The sequence below is a fragment of the Mytilus trossulus genome, chromosome 10 (genome assembly GCF_036588685.1).
Source record: "Mytilus trossulus isolate FHL-02 chromosome 10, PNRI_Mtr1.1.1.hap1, whole genome shotgun sequence".
Classification (NCBI taxonomy): domain Eukaryota; kingdom Metazoa; phylum Mollusca; class Bivalvia; order Mytilida; family Mytilidae; genus Mytilus; species Mytilus trossulus.
In genome coordinates, this window is record NC_086382.1 from 65,451,774 (window position 1) to 65,471,660 (window position 19,887).

General features: G+C 30.6%; 1 protein-coding gene across 1 annotated transcript in view; it reads right to left on the reverse strand.

Moving 5' to 3' along the window:
- Positions 1-4,226: 4,226 nt before the first annotated feature.
- The window catches only part of LOC134688385 (RNA-binding protein 28-like), a 37,126-nt gene continuing 21,465 nt past the window's right edge, over positions 4,227-19,887 (reverse strand). Inside the window, exons 7-20 of the mRNA XM_063549069.1 lie at positions 17,042-17,117; positions 16,194-16,286; positions 15,569-15,664; positions 13,239-13,421; positions 12,231-12,276; positions 11,397-11,506; positions 11,132-11,202; positions 9,301-9,436; positions 8,459-8,523; positions 7,578-7,730; positions 7,120-7,269; positions 6,521-6,595; positions 5,849-6,151; positions 4,227-4,450 (exon numbers count right to left, since the gene is read on the reverse strand). Of these exons, the coding sequence (XP_063405139.1) occupies positions 4,328-4,450; positions 5,849-6,151; positions 6,521-6,595; positions 7,120-7,269; positions 7,578-7,730; positions 8,459-8,523; positions 9,301-9,436; positions 11,132-11,202; positions 11,397-11,506; positions 12,231-12,276; positions 13,239-13,421; positions 15,569-15,664; positions 16,194-16,286; positions 17,042-17,117 (1,680 nt within the window). The 3' untranslated portion in view covers positions 4,227-4,327. The remainder of the gene's footprint in view (positions 4,451-5,848; positions 6,152-6,520; positions 6,596-7,119; positions 7,270-7,577; positions 7,731-8,458; positions 8,524-9,300; positions 9,437-11,131; positions 11,203-11,396; positions 11,507-12,230; positions 12,277-13,238; positions 13,422-15,568; positions 15,665-16,193; positions 16,287-17,041; positions 17,118-19,887) is intronic.

A 19,887-nucleotide genomic window follows, 5' to 3' on the forward strand; every position in this document is an offset into this window, starting at 1 on the left:
TGACGTCACAATTACGTCATAATATGTACTTTTTTCACAAAAACGATGAAAATTACAGAATTTAAGCAGTTTTCTATCTTCATTTCCGTTGTGGAAACATCCTGCGCAGCCAAGAAACAACAAAATAATTTAACAGAAGCTTTATTATAACTATTGGCATAACCAGACCAAATATAAAGTTGTTTCTTGGATGTGCACGAACTTTTTCAATTGAAAATATACTTAAAATTTTATGAAACAACAATGAAAATCACAAAATTTAACAAATTATGCAAATTAAGTCATGATTTGTTGCCATGGTAACTTTTTCAATGTTAAATTTGTTTTGTTTTTCTTAGTACCTTATACCTAAATCAAGTTTTCAGCTTTTTAAGAATATGCATGATAACTTTTAAATTTGCAGTAATTTCTGGGCCAAATAAGGGCCTTAATGCCCCTAATCCTTTCTGTCTTGATTTGGTTCACCTTTAGAAATAAAAGTTTGGTGGTAATAAGCATGTATAAATTTTAACACATTTGGTTGAGGCAAACTTAAGTTAAAACTCAGAAATGAAAATTGTACAGATCCATAACTCTAGAATGGTAAAAGTGATGCCACCCAAATTTAAACTTGATCTGCGTGTTCAAACTGTTGAGGCAAACTAAAGTGAGAGAATGGAAACCAATTTCAGAACGCCATGACAGAGTCTTAGACGGACAAGGGTATATCTAAATGCCCCTCCAATACGGTGAGGGGAAACACATTATGGGATCTTTCGTAAAAGGCAGCTTATACCTATGTCAAACTTGAATAATTTTTTTTAATCAATTCATATACTCAATGTGAACGGATTTTAGTTCTTCATTCTTGAAATGATTCATCAACTGACAAGTACTGTTATATATACCATGCTTTGTTGACTGTGGTACAGAAACAAGATCATGCCAGGACTTATCTGTTCATACAGTAAACCCCTAGCTCAAGAGGGACATCAGCTTTTGCAGAATATAATGTATAAACATGAAGCCCTGTTTGGCCAGTGAAGTCAGGTTCTTTCGTTAAGTTACAGCCAATTTCAATTAGTGTGTAGCTATAGGTAATATCTTTGGTTTACTTAGCTTGCTTGCTAGCTGAACCTTGAAGTCATTGTTAGGTAAAGTATACTACCCTTCCTTTGAAGTAGCTGTGACCTGCAGACAGATAAATTGGCTAAAATATGTCCATACACCAAATATAGTTCACCTATAGCATATAAACATTTTGCAATTTTTTTCATTTATAAAGGGGCATAACTCTAGAGCGGCTAAAGTGATGCCATCAAAATTCAAACTGCGGTATGGGCTTTGCTCATTGTTGAAGGCCGTACGGTGACCTATTGTTGTTAATGTTTGTGTCATTTTGGTCTTTTGTGGATAGTTGTCTCATTGGCAATCATACCACATCTTCTTTTTGTATATATTAAGAAGTATCAACAAGGACAAGGGTAAAACTTAATGCCCCCTCCACTACAGCAATGCTTGTTTTTGGTCCTATTTTGGCCTCTTATTCCTGAATGTTTGGGCCAATTACCCCAAAACTCAATCCAAGCATTCCCTTTGTGAACCTTCTAGTACCATGTTAGACATCCATTCATTTACAAAGTTATTGTCTGGAAACTATAAAAATGCTGGTTTTTGGTCCCTTATTCCTACACTGTACGTACTATTACCCTTTAAAATCAATTCCAACCTTCCTTATGTGGGATTGAACCTTCTTGTAAAATTTCAAAGAGATCCATTCACTTAAACTTAAGTTATTGTCTGGAAACCAAATGTGTCTTTGGACGATGACAACAACACAAATTTGTTTCCGCATTAAACGACAAAAGGTCATTCCTCTATTAATTGGTATTTCTAAGATCTTTAAATCAAAATATAACCAGTTGGGACAAATGAAAAACAAACAAACTCACACATGAACTTATGTGGAAACAGACTAATGAAGGATACACTATATTCATTACCAAAAGTTTGTTGAGCTAAGGCATAACAAGTCTTAGGTCCGAGAACACAATTAATTCGTAGTGCATTTCTTTTAGAACATAAATGAAAATTAAAAAAATCCCACCTGCGCTTTCTAAATGAAACTTTTACAGTGTGTTGTACTACTTTTGGGACAAATTATATCAAAATTATAGAAAACTTCATCGTCTCTAACTCAAAATATGGACAATTTTATCTTTAGGGCGTCTTGAAATCTTTTGACAGCTTCCGAAGTACTATTTTTCAACCTTTTTCACCTGGACCAAATCACTACTTTCCTTTAAAATTCTGGACCCAAATTTTTTTACAGTGTAATTTCAACCCCCTACTTACAATTTGAGCCATTAAACATGGAGAAATAAATTTGGAAAGGGTATAAAAATTAATGGCAAGTAACCCACTGTTAACACTAGGGACTATATTCGTGAACAACGAAAATCAAGGGACGACAATTGTGGTCTCGGACCTAATAGGATAGAAAGAGTTGACAAATCTTAAAAAAACTTGGTATGACCAAAGCTTAATAAATTATAACACTGCTTGCAAAGTTTCATAACAATAGGATATACATTATAGACAATATGTTAAATTCTATACTCATCTTTGCGTGTTAAATTTTGACGTTAAAATTGAAAAAAATCAACTATCTACATGTTGGGCTTTAAAAATTAAAATGTTGCCAAAAACTTCCTTTTAAATGCCTTAATATATCATTTATTATGTACTTAAAGCAATAGAGTACTCATTTGAATTATCAGACTTAGCATAATTATTCAAAAGTCAAATGTATATCAGCCTGGGCCTAAAAATTGAGGTTTTTAAATGAAAGGGGGCCTTACATGAAGATGTAATATTTTCCAGCAATTTTAAATTTGTGAAGCTTTTTGGTTATAAATAATCCTTACATATGTATTGAATGTACTTTAAATGGAAAGAAAAGTTACAAATAACATATCATATTAGTTTAAAAGGGTCTTAAGCCAAGTAAGACTGGAAAAAAATAATGGTCAATTTAGGCCGTGCCACATATTTACATTAAAAAATGCATATTGAGGCTATAAGAAATAAAAAATTATGTCTTTTTTATCATTTCTATACTCATGTGACATGATACAACAAACCTGAGCACAAAAAGGCTCTTGCAATTAACTTTTCTTGCAGACAGTATGGTCTGATACAAAGATTTTTGGCTTTTTAGTGAAAAACTTGAATGCAATTTTAGTCTCAACAGGCTTATATTTAAACCACTTGCTATCCTACAGAAGAAAAGAAAGATATTATGTGAAATGGAACAGGTACAATAGACATTGTAAAGTGCTTTTGGTACAAATTTAGTGTGGTCTTTATTGTGGACTTCAAATTTTATTAACCAAGAACCCCACTTTTGACTTCATCCAAACAGGGCGTTAGACAAGGGTCATTTATACAACACATTTTGCACATATTGTCTGAAATAATCTTCTTTTCTGTAGATTCTGAGTTCATAAACAAGTAAAAGAACTAGATTAAGGCATAGAAACACAAGTATTGACACATGAAAACCTGTCAGATAGAAAGTCAGAATGCCATGTATGCATCAATATTGAAAAAGCCTTAAAATGACTATTTTGACCATAAAATGCCAAAATTGGTCATTTTTGCAGAAATTTTATAGAATAAAAGTTTAAATCCTTTAGTTTCATGCTATTTGACAAATTGACCCCACCAAATCATTTAGGGAAGTTGCCAAAGTACAGATTCTATATTTACAGACTTCACCTCTTAGGTCCGAGAACACAATTAATTCGTAGTGCATTTCTTTTAGAACATAAATGAAAATTAAAAAAATCCCACCTGCGCTTTCTAAATGAAACTTTTACAGTGTGTTGTACTACTTTTGGGACAAATTATATCAAAATTATAGAAAACTTCATCGTCTCTAACTCAAAATATGGACAATTTTATCTTTAGGGCGTCTTGAAATCTTTTGACAGCTTCCGAAGTACTATTTTTCAACCTTTTTCACCTGGACCAAATCACTACTTTCCTTTAAAATTCTGGACCCAAATTTTTTTACAGTGTAATTTCAACCCCCTACTTACAATTTGAGCCATTAAACATGGAGAAATAAATTTGGAAAGGGTATAAAAATTAATGGCAAGTAACCCACTGTTAACACTAGGGACTATATTCGTGAACAACGAAAATCAAGGGACGACAATTGTGGTCTCGGACCAAGTGAACAATTTTAGAATGATTGTTTTTATTTGACAACTAGTACAGAAGTTATTTAAAAACAATACTTACACGATAAATAATTATGTTTACATGTTAAAATAAAAGTGTTTCAATTATCAAACCATTTAGATGTTGCTTTAGATGACATGATTTTCTGTTTGTATGAGTTCACAAGTTTATCAAAATTGTCTACTTTGACGGGCTTCTTTCTCTTTTTCTGTTTAACTGGACTCTGAAATATAATGAAAGATAAATAACAATATTGTGATTGAAATCTTCAATATATTTATCAAATGGTTATACAGGCACATTTATGCCAAATTATGGATTTAGTTTTTTAGTTTACATGCACCTTTTGATTACGTTTGCAATAATTCATTTTACAGGTAAAAATAAAGATAATCCATAATAATTTGATTTTGGATGTAATGCCTTATCTGATTGGCTGACATTATTTTGTTATCAGCCCAAAGACATAATTTAGTCATGTGACCATCACATCATCAATGATTTTTTATGGTATTCTATAGTTTAAAAAAGAATTAGATTTAAATTATAAGAAATGACTAATATTTTTTCTGTTTATTGGAAATAACATGAAAAGTGTGGTGTACACTGTTAAATAACCCGCTACGCGCGTTATTCAGTGTGCACCAAATTTTTTATGTTATTTCTTCATAGACAGAAAAAATATTACAGTCATTCCTTAAATAATGTTATCAGTTTTGAACTAACTGTGCAATTGTTACCATAAGCTGACTGCTGTGCACAAATGTAATGGACCAGGTCATACACACTTAAATAAGTGACAAATCAGGTCATACACACTTAAATAAGTGATAAATCAGTATAACTTTAATTCTAATCTTTACTTAATATTATGATAACTAAAAATTTAGCCCTATAAATTGATAAATCAGATTTTGTTAGTGCATTTGTGTTTTTTTTTAAATGGACATAATTGTGAGATGAATTTATTTAGAGTTTCAGTAAATACTTCAAACAAATAAAAGCATTGCAATTTTGTTCTGATTTTACAGTATTCTGGTGATAGTAAGCTTTTGGTCATTTTTATCATTGAGTGACAACCACCCCCTATAAAATACATAGAGAACATGATTCCCCTGCTTGCATATAATGTTATAAAGGCATATTTTGGGAACAGTAAAAGTGATGCCACCCAATTTCGAACTGGGTCAGTTTTTGTGGTAGTTAGCATTGTGTATTGGTTTAATAACATTTAGCTGAGGCAAACTTAATAACAATAAGTATTATGAATTTTGATAACATATTACCTAAATAGAAAGTTTCAATACAGATGTATAAATTTTAAGATAACAAAAAAACATATCATTAAACCAAGAACATGCATTGACAACATACATAAAACATATATGCATAATTCATAAATATATTTAGAACATTTATTGATTGTAACAAGTTTGGGATTCAGAATTTCATTATGTTATCACATATCAATAGATTATAATTTATTTATTTTAATTTCATGCCCTAAGAAGCAGTTTAGTTTAATAGGTAAAATATCCATTTCATAGGGGTGTTTAAATTAAAGGTTTATCATCTCGTTTTTTTCACTAAAACTTGTACCCTATAAATATTTTAACAGTACCTCCTTGTGTATCTGTTGTCTGTGTTGGTCCGTTTGAGGTCTGTGTTTTCCTTGTTGTTTCTGTTCTGTCTGTGGTCTAGGTTTGTGCCTGACTTTTGGTCCATGGTGAGTTGGTAGAATATTTTTTATACTACTGCCTTCTGGTAACTTAACATTTCCAATGTATCTCTCTGTTATTTTCTCCTTTTGTTTAGCTTTCTTATTCTTTCTTTTCTCTTTCTTACTGTCTGTGGCTGTATTGTTTTCATTTGTTTTATCATCAGTTTTTACTGTTTTCTGTTGTTTGAGATTTTTCTGTCTTGCCTAAAAATATAAGTGTTCCCCTCCAATTAACATGATAATACTAATGAATAATACAATAAGAATTACAATACATGCCTATTTTAAGAAAACATTAAAAACTGCTTTCATTATTGCTATTTGACTTTGGAAACAATAAATTGAGTGCCACAAATATAAAATTGACTAAATAGGTTTTCGTGATTGCGTATCATTTGTTTACCTCATATCTTTGATACAATAGTTTGTAAGAAATTTTGCAGTAAATATGTTGATAAAGATGGCACTACAAATGTGGAGAAAATGTTCAATCTACTAAGGATTTTCTGAAATGATTCCAAATTTTAAAGTTCACATAAATGCTGATAGCCTGAACAAAGACTTGTAACATACCTGGAACCTTTCCAATCTCTTCTCTTTAGCCAACAGAGCATTCTTGTTTTCCAGTGAAAATTCAACTATAAGTCTCTGTAATATAAATAGGTACTTTTTATTAAAATTATCAATGTGCATTAAATAATGAATTTTTAAACTATAATGGTATGGTAGATCTGGAATAGAATAAAATTCTCCAGCAGAATTTTTGTAATTTTCTATGGACATAGGTCAGATGGACATAAACAAAATCCAAGGTGTATATATAAAGCTCACTAAACAGTGTAGGCTTGGTTTTCAATGTTGAACTATCTCCAGATAGAGTCAGACTTTTATTTGTAAGATTGTATTTAAGGATAATTTCACCACATTTCTTTAGTTATTTCATATTCTTGTTTGTATACAAAATTTAAAACACTTTGATCAATACATATAGTTTGTAAGTGTTTTACTTTAATTCTCAACAAATTTATAATTTATTTTTTTTAAATCTCCATTCTCCAAAGTTAAATTTCAAACATTAAAAAATGCTTGAAAAGCCACAAGTTTTAAGTTTAAAAGTATACTTGGTGTAGGAATAAAATCTCTGTATATCTTTTATGTTGACTATGACATACCCTGTTGTCAGTGAAGAGATCCGGATCATTGTTTGTTTTCCTCAGAGCTTCTACTGCATGCTGATGGTCGCTGAAATTGATGAAGGCATATCCTCTGGACTTAGCCACACCCTTTGTATTCACGCTTTCTGTGTCTCTCATTATCCGACACTAAAGAAAATATAATAATCTTATCATAATATATGTATATTATTGAGTAATTTCTCTAATAACAAGATTGCATATGTATTGCAAACATTTAATAATGCATATGGTTGTGTTAAGTATAATCCACACATTATTCGAAATACTGGAAAACAGGAAGCAGGCATCGGAAAAATCTTAAACAAATCTTTATATTTGCACTCACTTTGTCGAAAAATTGTTAAAAATTTACTATAAATGGCAATAACTCCTTACAGGGTCAAGTGACCAAAATAACCAACAAAATGCAAATAATTTTTAATATTTTAAAATACCTCTGTAATTTTGGCTCTTTTGCCAGCAGCCTTTAAGAAGATTGCTTTCAGTTCCTTCTCATCAATAGATTTAGGTAGATTATGAACACACAGTCTGGTGGTTGATACAAATATGTTGGGATTCTTCAATCTCTGTCTCTTGGAATTTTCAATCTACAATACACAAGTAAAATGAGAAAAAGGCTTTTAAATTGCAATCTAATACAAATTAAAAGAAATATTGACCAAAAAATCAATACAAAACATAGAGGCAAAATTTTTAAATTGATTACAATTTTAGTGATAATAGTGAAAAACTTATTCATTTATTGAAACACTATCAAATTCTCAACTGCAAAATTTGTAAATTCAGCATTCATTCATAGAAAAAAACACTTTAAGCCTAATTCTGTATTTCTATTTTGTATACTTTTAAGTTTTTGAATATGATATAATATTGCTATATTGACATGGGCCAGGTGTAAATATCAAATTGCTATGTATATAACTGTATAAATGTATGTTATGATTCACATGTCACCATATTAAATAATTACTTACTTGCTTACAAGTTTTTAACACATTGAACATGTTTTTATAATGATCAGTGTGCTACACAGAATATATCTTTTACATTGTTCAATGGATTTCAGGAAACCTCTTCAAACAATTAGTTTTTAATTATTTTTTTTATTTCTGTGGAAAATTTCAGACAAATTCTAAAAAGAGACATCTTGTTCCTAGTGCTGTCTGCTTACAAGAGACATAATATTCCCTACCGCAGTCAAAGGGTTTTAAGTCTTGATTGTTTGTGGTGTCATGTTTTTTGGCACTGATTTATAAGAAACAATGATTTTAATAAATTGGGAGAACATACTTAAATCTGTTATATCTGCTCTTACCTTCTGTCTTTTTTCTATGTCTTGTTTAGAAAGACCAACAGCATCTTTAGTTCCTCCTCTTATTACTGAAATACACATTGTAACAATGTATTAGCTTGTAATAAAATACACATTGTAACAATGTATTAGCTTGTAATAAAATACACATTGTAACAATGTATTAGCTTGTAATAAAATACACATTGTAACAATGTATTACCTTGAAATAAAATACACATTGCAACAATGTATTAGCTTGTAATAAAATACACATTGTAACAATGTATTAGCTTGTAATAAAATACACATTGTAACAATGTATTAGCTTGTAATAAAATACACATTGTAACAATGTATAAGCTTGTAATAACTGAAATACACATTGTAACAATGTATTACCTTGTAATAAAATACACATTGCAACAATGTATTAGCTTGTAATAAAATACACATTGTAATAATGTATTAGCTTGTAATAAAATACACATTGTAACAATGTATTACCTTGTAATAAAATACAAAATGTTCTTATTATTATTCAATCATACCTTATCAAACAAATACTTCAAAAACTGAAATTTTCAAACTATACTGTTGGCTGTACAAAAACATTTTCTGGTCTTGAGAATACTGCTGTAATAGTTTTTGTTATATACTGTCATAATATATCATTTGTTAGAATATTTTCTTTACTGTGCAATACATGTATAAAACTCTTCTCTTTTCTTGTTCTATGGAAGTGTATTTTTTTTATTTGTTAATAAAATACTCGTTTTGTTTTAGGAGCAAGCATAACTATTTGAACATTATCAAAAGAAAATATCTCAAAAGCAAACCAAACACATATTGTATTAGTGGCTTACATCCTTCTCTGACGAGATGTAAATTTCTTTTATCCTCTTTGACTTTTTCTTCTTTCTTTGCCAATTCAGTTGCTTTCTGTCTGCTGACAGCTTTAGCAATCAGAAGTTTACGGCCATCAACAATAATGCCTCCACCCTGTAATACATCGTATATATTTGTCAAAAGTTTCAACAAAATTGGTACTATATAAAAGTGGCTTTTAAATTAGACTTAATCCTAATAATATACTACAATATTGCAACTTTATAGATTGAAATTTTTTCTAACTTTGAAATAGAAGCTTGTCTGGGCAAAATGGTGAATTTATCTATATTTTGAATTTGTTAGAAAAAAATTTCATGGTACTGGCAGTTTTAACTACTGTGGATTCATTAATATTTGTTGGATACTAATGTTTGTGGATTTCATGGGTACAGGAGAACCACAAATTCAAATGTTCAACGAATTACAAATTTCCTAAAGGATTGAGTGCAGACTTTGCCAAAACCACGAAATTAAATATCCATGAATATGTATGTTTTCTTCAAACCACGAAAATTGGTACCCACGAAAACTAGAGTCGCTCACCTTGGTATATGTGAATTAAACATAGGAAGCAGAGTTCATGACAAAATTGTGTTTAGGTGATTGTGATGTGATTGTACATCTTACTTTACTGAACATTCTTGCTGCTTACAATTATATCTATCTATAATGAACTTGTCCATTTAGTTTCAGTGGAAAATGTTAGTAAATTTACAAATTTTATGAAAATTGTTAAAAATTGATTATAAGGACAATAACTTCTTCAGGGGGTCAATTGACCATTTTGGTTATTTTGACTTATTTTTGAGTCTTAAATTGCTGTACATTATTGCTGTTTACAGTTTATCTCTATCTATAATAATATTCAAGATAATAACCAAAAACAGCAAATTTCCTTAAAATTACCAATTTAGGGGCAGCAACCTAACAACGAGTTGTCAGATTCATCTAAAAATTTCAGGGCAGATAGATCTTGACCTGATAAACAATTTGACTCCAGTCAGATTTGCTCTAAATGCTTTGGTTTTTGAGTTATAAGCCAAAAACTGCATTTTACCCCTATGTTCTATTTTTAGCCATGGCGGCCATGTTTTTTGATGAAATGGGAATTAAAACACACACTTTATTCTAGATACCCTAGGAATCAATCAGATGAAGTTTGGTTTGAATTGGTTCAGTAGTTTCAGAGGAGAAGATTTTTGTAAAAGTTAACTAAGATTTACGAAAAATGGTTAAAAATTGACTATAAAGGGCAATAACTCCTAAAAGGGTCAACTGACCATTTTGGTCATGTTGACTTATTTGTAAATCTTACTTTGCTGAACATTATTGCTGTTAACAGTTTATCTCCATCTATAATAATATTCAAGTTAATAACCAAAAACAGTAAAATTTCCCTAAAATTACCTATTAAGGGGCAGCAACCCAACAATGGGTTGTCTGATTCATCTGAAAATTTCAGAGCAGATAGATCTTGACCTGATAAACAATTTTAACCTGTCACATTTGCTCTAAATGCTTTGATTTTTGAGTTATAAGCCAAAAACTGCATTTTACCCCTATGTTCTATTTTTAGCCATGGCGGCCATGTTTTTTTATGAAATGGGAATTAAAACACAAACTTAATTCTAGATACCCTAGGAATCAATCAGATGAAGTTTGGTTTGAATTGGTTCAGTAGTTTCAGAGGAGAAGATTTTTGTAAAAGTTAACGACGACGGACGCAGGACGCCGGACGCAAAGTGATGGGAAAAGCTTTTGGGCCCGGTGAGCTAATAAATGAATCCACATTATATATTTCCTTACCTTATCATCATCAGATTTGTGTAAACAAGCATCTGCTGCTTCAATTGTCTGAAACCGTACAAAACCTGAACCTAGAAAATAAATCATATCACTTCTGTTGTTAAACAGTAGAACCATGAACAGGAGACTCATAAGAACCCCAATTCCTCTTAAAAAAATATCACAATATTTAGTTCCTCTACATTTTAGTTTACAAGTAATATTAAAGGATTTACATTATTAACTATAATACAAAGTTTTGTTTATAATTGTTCAAATACTACACCTTTTGAATGTTCTGTTTTTGGATCAGTAACAATCATGCAATAGTGTACCCTTCCAAATTCTGACATCACTTCACTCAGTGTTTCTTTACCAGTATCATAAGACAAGTTTCTAAAATAATAAAATACAAAAAAATATACACTGATCTGTTATTAATTTTTTTAACACTATAAAATGAACTTTTCTCATTTTTATCGCATTTAGACTTTTCTCAACTGACTGATTTTTTTTCTTCAAATTGACATGTCTTTTGTTTGATCTTGTTTTTCATTGGTCAAAATTCAAATATGATAACAAGTTTTCTTGATTTTATCTGCTTTTCTAATGTAGCGTCACGAAAAAAGGTCACAAAACCTGACAAGATCACATAAAAAGAACACATATTTTTGCAGCTCATTGAAAAAGAAGAATTAAGTAGGTCTACATGTAGTCTAAAATCATTAGAGAAAGAGATTCAACAACCAAAACTACATGAAGTCTAAAATCATTAGAGAAAGAGATTCAACAACCAAAACTCATACAATACAATACAATACAATATTTTTTTACTCTATACAGTTAAATTTTTAATATCTAAAAAGCTTGGTAAGATTCACATATGAAATATGAAAATTCCATCTCACACAGAGAAATATTGTATCACATTTGGTGCAGTGTAGAATCTATGTATATTGTGGTGTTATAAATTATTGGATAACAGAATTCAATATATTATCATAGATTTTTTTTTTTTTTTAGAAACATGCATTTTAAATAAAATTTAGCTTTAGAAGGTCACATAAATATCCCCAACACTTGACGAGACAAAAACCAATACACAATATATTTTTACAACCTTAAAAATAATGTACGTCCATCATCTGTGTCATCTTTCTGTATTCCTGTAAATAAATGAAAGAAGTCAATATAAATGATATCTTTACTTTTTATGAAATTTATAAAAATATTATTTTAAACCAAATGAAACTTTTTTAGAGAGTCATCTCCTTTAAGTTCAGGTATTTAAACTTTTGTCAGTCATACTGTCCCATTTAATAAATATAATAGCTATTGTACTCTCACTGTGTGTTTATTCATTGAGAGTCTGGGACCTTTAAATTTCTTCTAAGAGAAATCCATCACTCATTGATTTACTTACCTGAATTAAAAAAATACCTTCTAAGTAAATGAAAATTTATTCAATATCAACAATATATTTTCAATCTCTTCAATGCAAAAAAGTTGATTTCTGAAAAAAAATTCAACATTGTTCCTATTGAATTTTTTTGTTGTGTTTTTTTTTTAAAATAAAAACTGGAAAATGAAGATGTTTAAATTAAGGCCTTAAATGTATTCTATAAAACTTAAAAAGGTTTTAATCAAAGTGCATGAAAGCACTGAACGGTAAAGATTGCTTCAAATTATGTGAAGTAAAATTAAATATTGCATTGGTTGTAATTGTTTTAACAGCTATTCTAAACAAAGGAAGATAACTGCAATTTTTCTCGGAAAAAATTCTGGAAATGTTTATGGATATGATGTATAGAATGTTATGATCAATGCACTTTATTTTGTGTATCAAAAAGGTAGTGATCAGCCTTGGAATATTTAGATATCAAGTCAGTCCCATATGGTTTTAATTGCATTTCATACAATCTTTACCTAAAAACTTCAAATTTCAATAAAAATGAAATGAAGTCATCATCAAGGAATATTTCTTGTTATTGTGAAAATTTTGGAGATATTTGATTTAGTGGTTAAGTCAAAGTCTGCATACAAGCCTATAGAAAAATCGTACTTAAATCATTTAAATTCATGGCTAACCCTTAACATAAAGTAATATAAATATTATTATGGTACATACTTTTCTTTTTTTCCTGTGATGGACTAGAATCTTGAAACCCCTCGTCTATGGAATCATTGGCTGCTGAATCATCACATTCTTCCTCTCCACTATCATCGCTGTGAGACATTTCATCACTTTCATCAGCTTCATCGACTTCCTGTTCCTCGTCTGATGCTTCGGTGTCACTAGCACTGTCTTCATCTACAATCATAAATATACAACTTATATTTAGCACAGAGCAATATATCTTACTATTGAGCAGAGGACAAATAAAAGTTTTTAATAATCAAGAGAACATGTAAAGGTCTTTTGTTGCAGTAAAGAATCTAACATGTAACATGATCCTTAAGAAAAAATCCAGCGACAATTCGTCAACGATGCAAAGGGTAAAAAATTTCAACAGAAAGAAATTTTGCATAAAATAAGGTAAAAGTAGACATGAAGACCCTGCAATGACTCTATATACCAAATACAGTTAGCTATATTTTTACTCAAAATAAGTGAGAAAATCATTTGTTAAAGAAACTATAATTTTTTTATTAAGCAGGCACTGAACAAAAGAATAAAAGACATATAGCAACTGGAAACTTTACAACACAAGACATTTCTATACAAGGTAGGAGTATCAGGGTATATTTCCTTTAACAATTAAGCTTTATGCAAAAAGTTAATACCATTGTTTGATTATTTGATTAGCACTCCATCTTCTATTTGTATAATCAGCGGTTGGGTTCAAAATTCAATAATTTAACAGTGCTAAAGTTTTTGAAGCTTTTAAGGCCACTTTTTTTTATTAGTTGGTTTACGGGATTCTTCTTAAAAAAGGAAAGGTAGGAGGTCGAAAAAAAAATAAAAATAAAAACTATGAAAAAATGTAGGGTAGGAGGTCGAAAAATAAATAAAAATAAAAATTGGAATTAATACTTTTTTTTTAACCAAAAATGGAGAGAAACAACAATGACATTACTCTATATAATAGTAATATAATCGCTGGAGTATATACACTCAAAAATGAGTCCACTCCTTGACGGGAAGATAGATAGATATGATAGTATTATGCATTTTGTATGCAGATCGTTTCATAATTTGGTATTGATTCTTGCTGTTTTAATTTAAATTTAATGAGTTACAAGGAGTCAAATGTCAATGTAGATTGATGAAAGCATGTCCCTGATGAAAGGGAAGTGTCTTTACCAATTGCATTTCTCTTTGTTCTGTGTATTTATTTATCAAATTTAGATCAGGGAGTGACAAAATTCCTCATTACAAAATACAATCTTATTGAGGAAATACCATATGCGCTCTGCATGTCATATGCCTTCATATGTGGTACATGAAAACATGTCCTTCTTAGGCTTTTTATGCTATTTTACACTGCTATTAATAAAGTATTAGCTTATATCTCGAAATGTTCTGTGATTGTCCCTTTTTATAAATGTCGAAGTGATTTTAATTGTCAGGCATTCTATTACAGTAATACATGTTTCGGGTTTCAGACTTTCTGATCAACACTTGAACCAAAGTTGACCCGCCCTCAACCTCACTGACTGTCTAGAACAGGGTTTCAAATTAGCGGTTGTTCAACCTTTTAAACCAAACTTCCCAAACCATCTCAAAAATAATTTTCATTTTTAATATTATTCATGACTGCGATGTTTATTTTGTTCAACCGTTAGATTTACACCGAAAATCTCCAAGGCAACAATATTAAAATCGTATCTGGTCCTCCATTTCAACTTCTGAAGCAAGGTTGTCGGCTCTCCGAACTTTCCCGAAGTCCTGTGTGTAACATTGATTGCCGAGTTTATGAGCTTCGGTCCTTGCTTGGAGTTGCCTCCATTTTCAACTGGTTCCTTTTCATCGCATCAAATCATGATGAAACGTTGACTGAACAGGGAACCGCCTTTCAACTGGTTCCCTTTCACCACATTAGATCATCATGAAACGTTGACTGAACAGGGAACCGCACGGGATTTCCGAATCCACTCCGAGGGTATTCCGACTGGAAGAAGAAAGACCGATCTTTTTTAATCATGTTTTTATTTTTATTTGTACTTCTTCAAACAGAAAAAGGTCGGCGGAATTAAAAAAAAATCTTCAAAATCGTTTTTATTTTTATTTCAAAATCGTGAAAAACAGGGTCGGCGGATCCGTAAACCAACTAATAAAAAAAAAAGTGGCCTAAATGGTGTGATAACTGTTAATTTTTCAATCAGCCTCTGGATGTTTCATTTCTGCTGGACTGATGATGATGGAAAGTTGTATCAATAACAATTGTTACTATCTGTTTAGTTATTACAATATTATACCATGCTTTCTATAAATAGATTTTTGAAAATGTCCAATACCTTGTTCCATGCTACTAGAGTCACCATCTGATTCAACTTGGTTGTCTTTCTCAAACTTATTCTTTGGTACTGCCCAATCGACAGCCACTGATCTACCTAAAACAGAAATCATTAGCATGAAAGTTTTATTTAAAAAAACTTGAATAGGATCAAGCTTAAATAGATAATCTCACCAAAGACACTAGGCTTAAATTTTTGTAGCCCAGTCACATCCAGACACATGTCTTGTCTACAAAAGACTCTTCAATGATGTAATAAAAAAAGTCAAAATGTCAAAAAAATTACAAGTTGAAGGGCATTAAGAACCACAATTCCATACGTTTTACCAAACTGTGTTTTTAGCACAAATGATACCCCACTATAAGTATTTTGTACCATAAACTTAAGTTCACTCAACAACTGATAAAGGATGCTATAAACATGAAGCTAGTTTATAAATTTCAGGAAGCATTCATAAATAATTCCTGACAAAAATGTGGCTTATATATAAATTATATACATATTGATTATAAGTAAGAAAAGAATGTGTTGGAAGGATAATAAACTAGTAAAAGTTACCAATCATAAAAAGGCTTCATTCTGATAAATTATAAATCTATCTATACATATATAAATGTAAACTCACCTCTGATCATTTTTGTATTCATTTTCTGTAATGCCTGCTCTGCTGATGTTAAGTCTGCAAACTGTACAAATCCAAATCCAAACATTCTGCCATCTATAAAAATATACAAAGGTTTACATACATTTACTAAAGAACCCTCTTTACTTTACACATTTTATTCATCTAAGAATTCTTTAAAACTAAATATATCATGATATTTGAAATGAACTAAATAAGTTCTGTGACATAAGATGATTTTTCTTTGATTCACGTCTGAAATTCAGATTTGTTTTGTCTTTTGACAAGGCTGCGCCTACACTCTGGAACAATTTGCCATTATCTTTATGGAGTGTAAATTCTTTAAATGTTTTTAAAAAAGCAACTCAAGACTCATTTATTTTGGACTGTTTTTAAGGATTTCTTATAAATTTTATATACTTTAAATTGACTGCATTAGTTTTAGACAGTTTTGTATATTTTAGGGTACATGCATTTTTCATTTCTTTTATTTCTTTTCTCTTTCTTATAAATTTGTATATGCTTGTTTGATTCTTTTAAGATAGTGCTTTGTACTCTAGGATTTATGTATCTTTGTATTTTATATATTTTTTAATGTGAATGGCTTAGAGAAATTTTTGTTATTATATAATGTGCTCTATAAATATTGTATTTGTTATTATTATATGTTTAAAATATAGTCTTATATATATTATAAGTTTATAACAACCTATCATTATATATGATTGATGTCCTATAACAAATATCACATGCTCATTCAGGAAGATATCTCTGCCATCTTGATAAAGAGATAACATTACTTTGTTTCACTGTCTATACACTTATAAATCATACGAATAGATAATACCTACTTGGCTGTTTAGGAATTTTGACCTCTTTTACTTCACCAAACTGAGTAAAAACTTCTTTCAAATGAGGTTCTGAGCACTAAAAATAAAAATATTATGTTTTTTCATACAAAAGATATTTAAAAATACTGTACTGTTTCAGATAAATGTTCTAAATAGTCTTACATCACTATGGGATTTTGTTATATAAATCTAAATACAAAGCTGAAACAATTTCACCCAAACTGTTAATTTTGTGTTTTGTGTGTTGGATTCTAAAACACTCACCGCTGTTTTAAGCATTACTTAAAATCAGTGTTTTCCCCAGGCCGTTTAAGCGCCGCGATTTTCAGCGCTATTTCAATTTCCCGCTGTCCTATTGCACTGACTGCATCGCTATATTTAAAAAAAAAAATCATATTTTTTCAAATTCCCGCTTATTTTTCTCTTCGGATCACGTGATTGACTGGTTTACAATTTTTGAATGAATTATTTCCGTTGTAATTAAGTAACGCCGCGGGACCAGTCTAATAAATTTTACATATTTGAATGAAATGTGATGAAATGAATTGACCGCATTTCTCGACGTCACTCACAAACTTGTTTTACGAACTTTTTGAACAAACGATGATTTTAAAAATGATCAAACACAGGAGTTTACTATCCATACAAACTCCGAAAATGAGCAAGTCTTTTAAGTATTAATTATCCCCTATTCGAACTTATAATTGTTTGGTCAGAAATTTTACTTTCTCGATGTCCAGCTTGGATGAGGCCATCTAAATATTATAAAATGTTTAGGTCATAAAAATGAGAAATCTTTATGCTAAAAAATGTCAATTCCTGTCAAACGTCGTAAGGTAACAGAACACTGCTACAGTTGGTTACAAAACCAAACAGAAGCTGACAACGACTTTATTGTTGGTATTTCAAGTTCTGCAACATTACCTGATGGTGCTAAGAAATCTTGGCACAGGCAGTCTGGTGTAGATCCATCATGGAAAAAGACTTCTTCTTCAGTTTTATACATAGATAGTTTGAGGATTTAATATATGAATTTACAAAGGAGATTCACAAAAAAAGACTCTTCTTCTATATCCAGACAATAACATTAACAAACAAAGCCTCATTAAGGGGTACATGTAACTTCCATGAGCATGACAAGGACATCATAACAAGAGGAAACATCAAGGGCATGATCTAATAAAAACACATAACAAATCAATTACAAACAAACCGCGCGCCGTGATAAAGTTCCTGAGAATTGTTGAAAATTACGCGCTTACCACAGCGCTATCCAAAAATCCTGGGGAGAACACTGCTTAAAATAATGTTTAAAGATTTAAAACAGTAGCTACATGTAAATAAATATTTCAATCTATTGGTGTAATACTCATAGTTTTTGCAATTACCTATAAAACAATTTTCGAACAGTGAAATAACTTCAGAACTTTGTACAGTGAATTTCAAAAATAGCTGATCAGTAGCAGTAATATTTTGAAAGTCACTAAAAAATTAATGCACTTAAAAACAAAAACCCAACTTCCAGTTTAATATCTGGTAAAGTGTAATTATGGATCCTGTAGCAAACCACTACATTTTTGAAAGACCAGGGTTATTACTGAGGGTTTAAAATGTTATTCAATACAAAATCACTATATGTACAGACAAACCTGTTATAAGAGACCACTTAAGGGAGAGCAAAAAAAGTGGACTCTTAAGACAGGTGGTCTTTCAATACAGGTCCAATCTATATAAAATGTACTACAGAGGGATATAAAATCAATGGTCCTATAATACAGTTTTTTTAATACAGGTGGTCTCTTGAGCAGGTTTGACTGTATTTGGTTTGCTCAGTAGTTTCTAAGAAAACTAAGAAAATCTTTCCATATACCATCATGAGTTGCTTAAGGCCATACAAATTGTGCTATCAATTCCTGATAAATACATTGCCGGTAATACAAATCTTAAAATGAAATAATAAAAAAAAATTTCATTACGCAAATCATAAATTGTCATGGCAGTAAATAAAGTAAATATTTTAAAGTTTGAAATGCAGGGTAACTTGTTATATTCACAAGTGTGAAAATATCCTTTATATTCCATCCTTCTACAAATCATAGGTTCATGGGGTCAACAAATGCTCTCTAAATATTAAATTTTTAGAATTAAAATTTAGTTTTGTAAATTAAATACTCACCTTCATAAATTTAGATATCAGTCCACTCGCTGCATTATTCAACCGGAAACCAGCCAGAAAAAGAAACCATGACCCCGTGACAACCTCTCCCACCTGACACCTGTGTGTCCTAAACCTTCATCATTTATTCCTTAAAATGCTAGGCACTAAAAGGGGGATGAAGGGGAGGAGGGAGGGACCTCTGATTTATGAAGGTGAGTATTTAATTTACAAAACTAAATTTTAATTCTAAAAATTTAATTTTTATTACATTAAATACCTCACCTTCATAAATTTAGATAACAGAATTTAACGAAGGGCTGAATCCCCATCACTAGGAGGAGGAAAAACAACCTGTTGAGCAGCAACCAAAGGCCCTAAAGAATAGAGGTTGTCACAATGAAGAGGCATGGACCGTAAATAATGGTTATAAAAGGCACTATCAGACCTCCAAAAACCAGCTGACATGATTTCCGACATAGAGGAGGAATTAAAAATGTTCCAAGAAGAGGCTAAGGCTCTTACTTCATGTGCTTTATCTTGATGTTTAACTAAAACTTCAGAAGAAGCAGACTTATAGGCCAAAATGACAGTATTGCAAATCCAAGTAGAAATGGTTTTGGCAGAAATGTCAGAAATTCCTTTTTTAATAGGAATAAACAACCTAGAAGAACCAGCAGATCTTAATTTT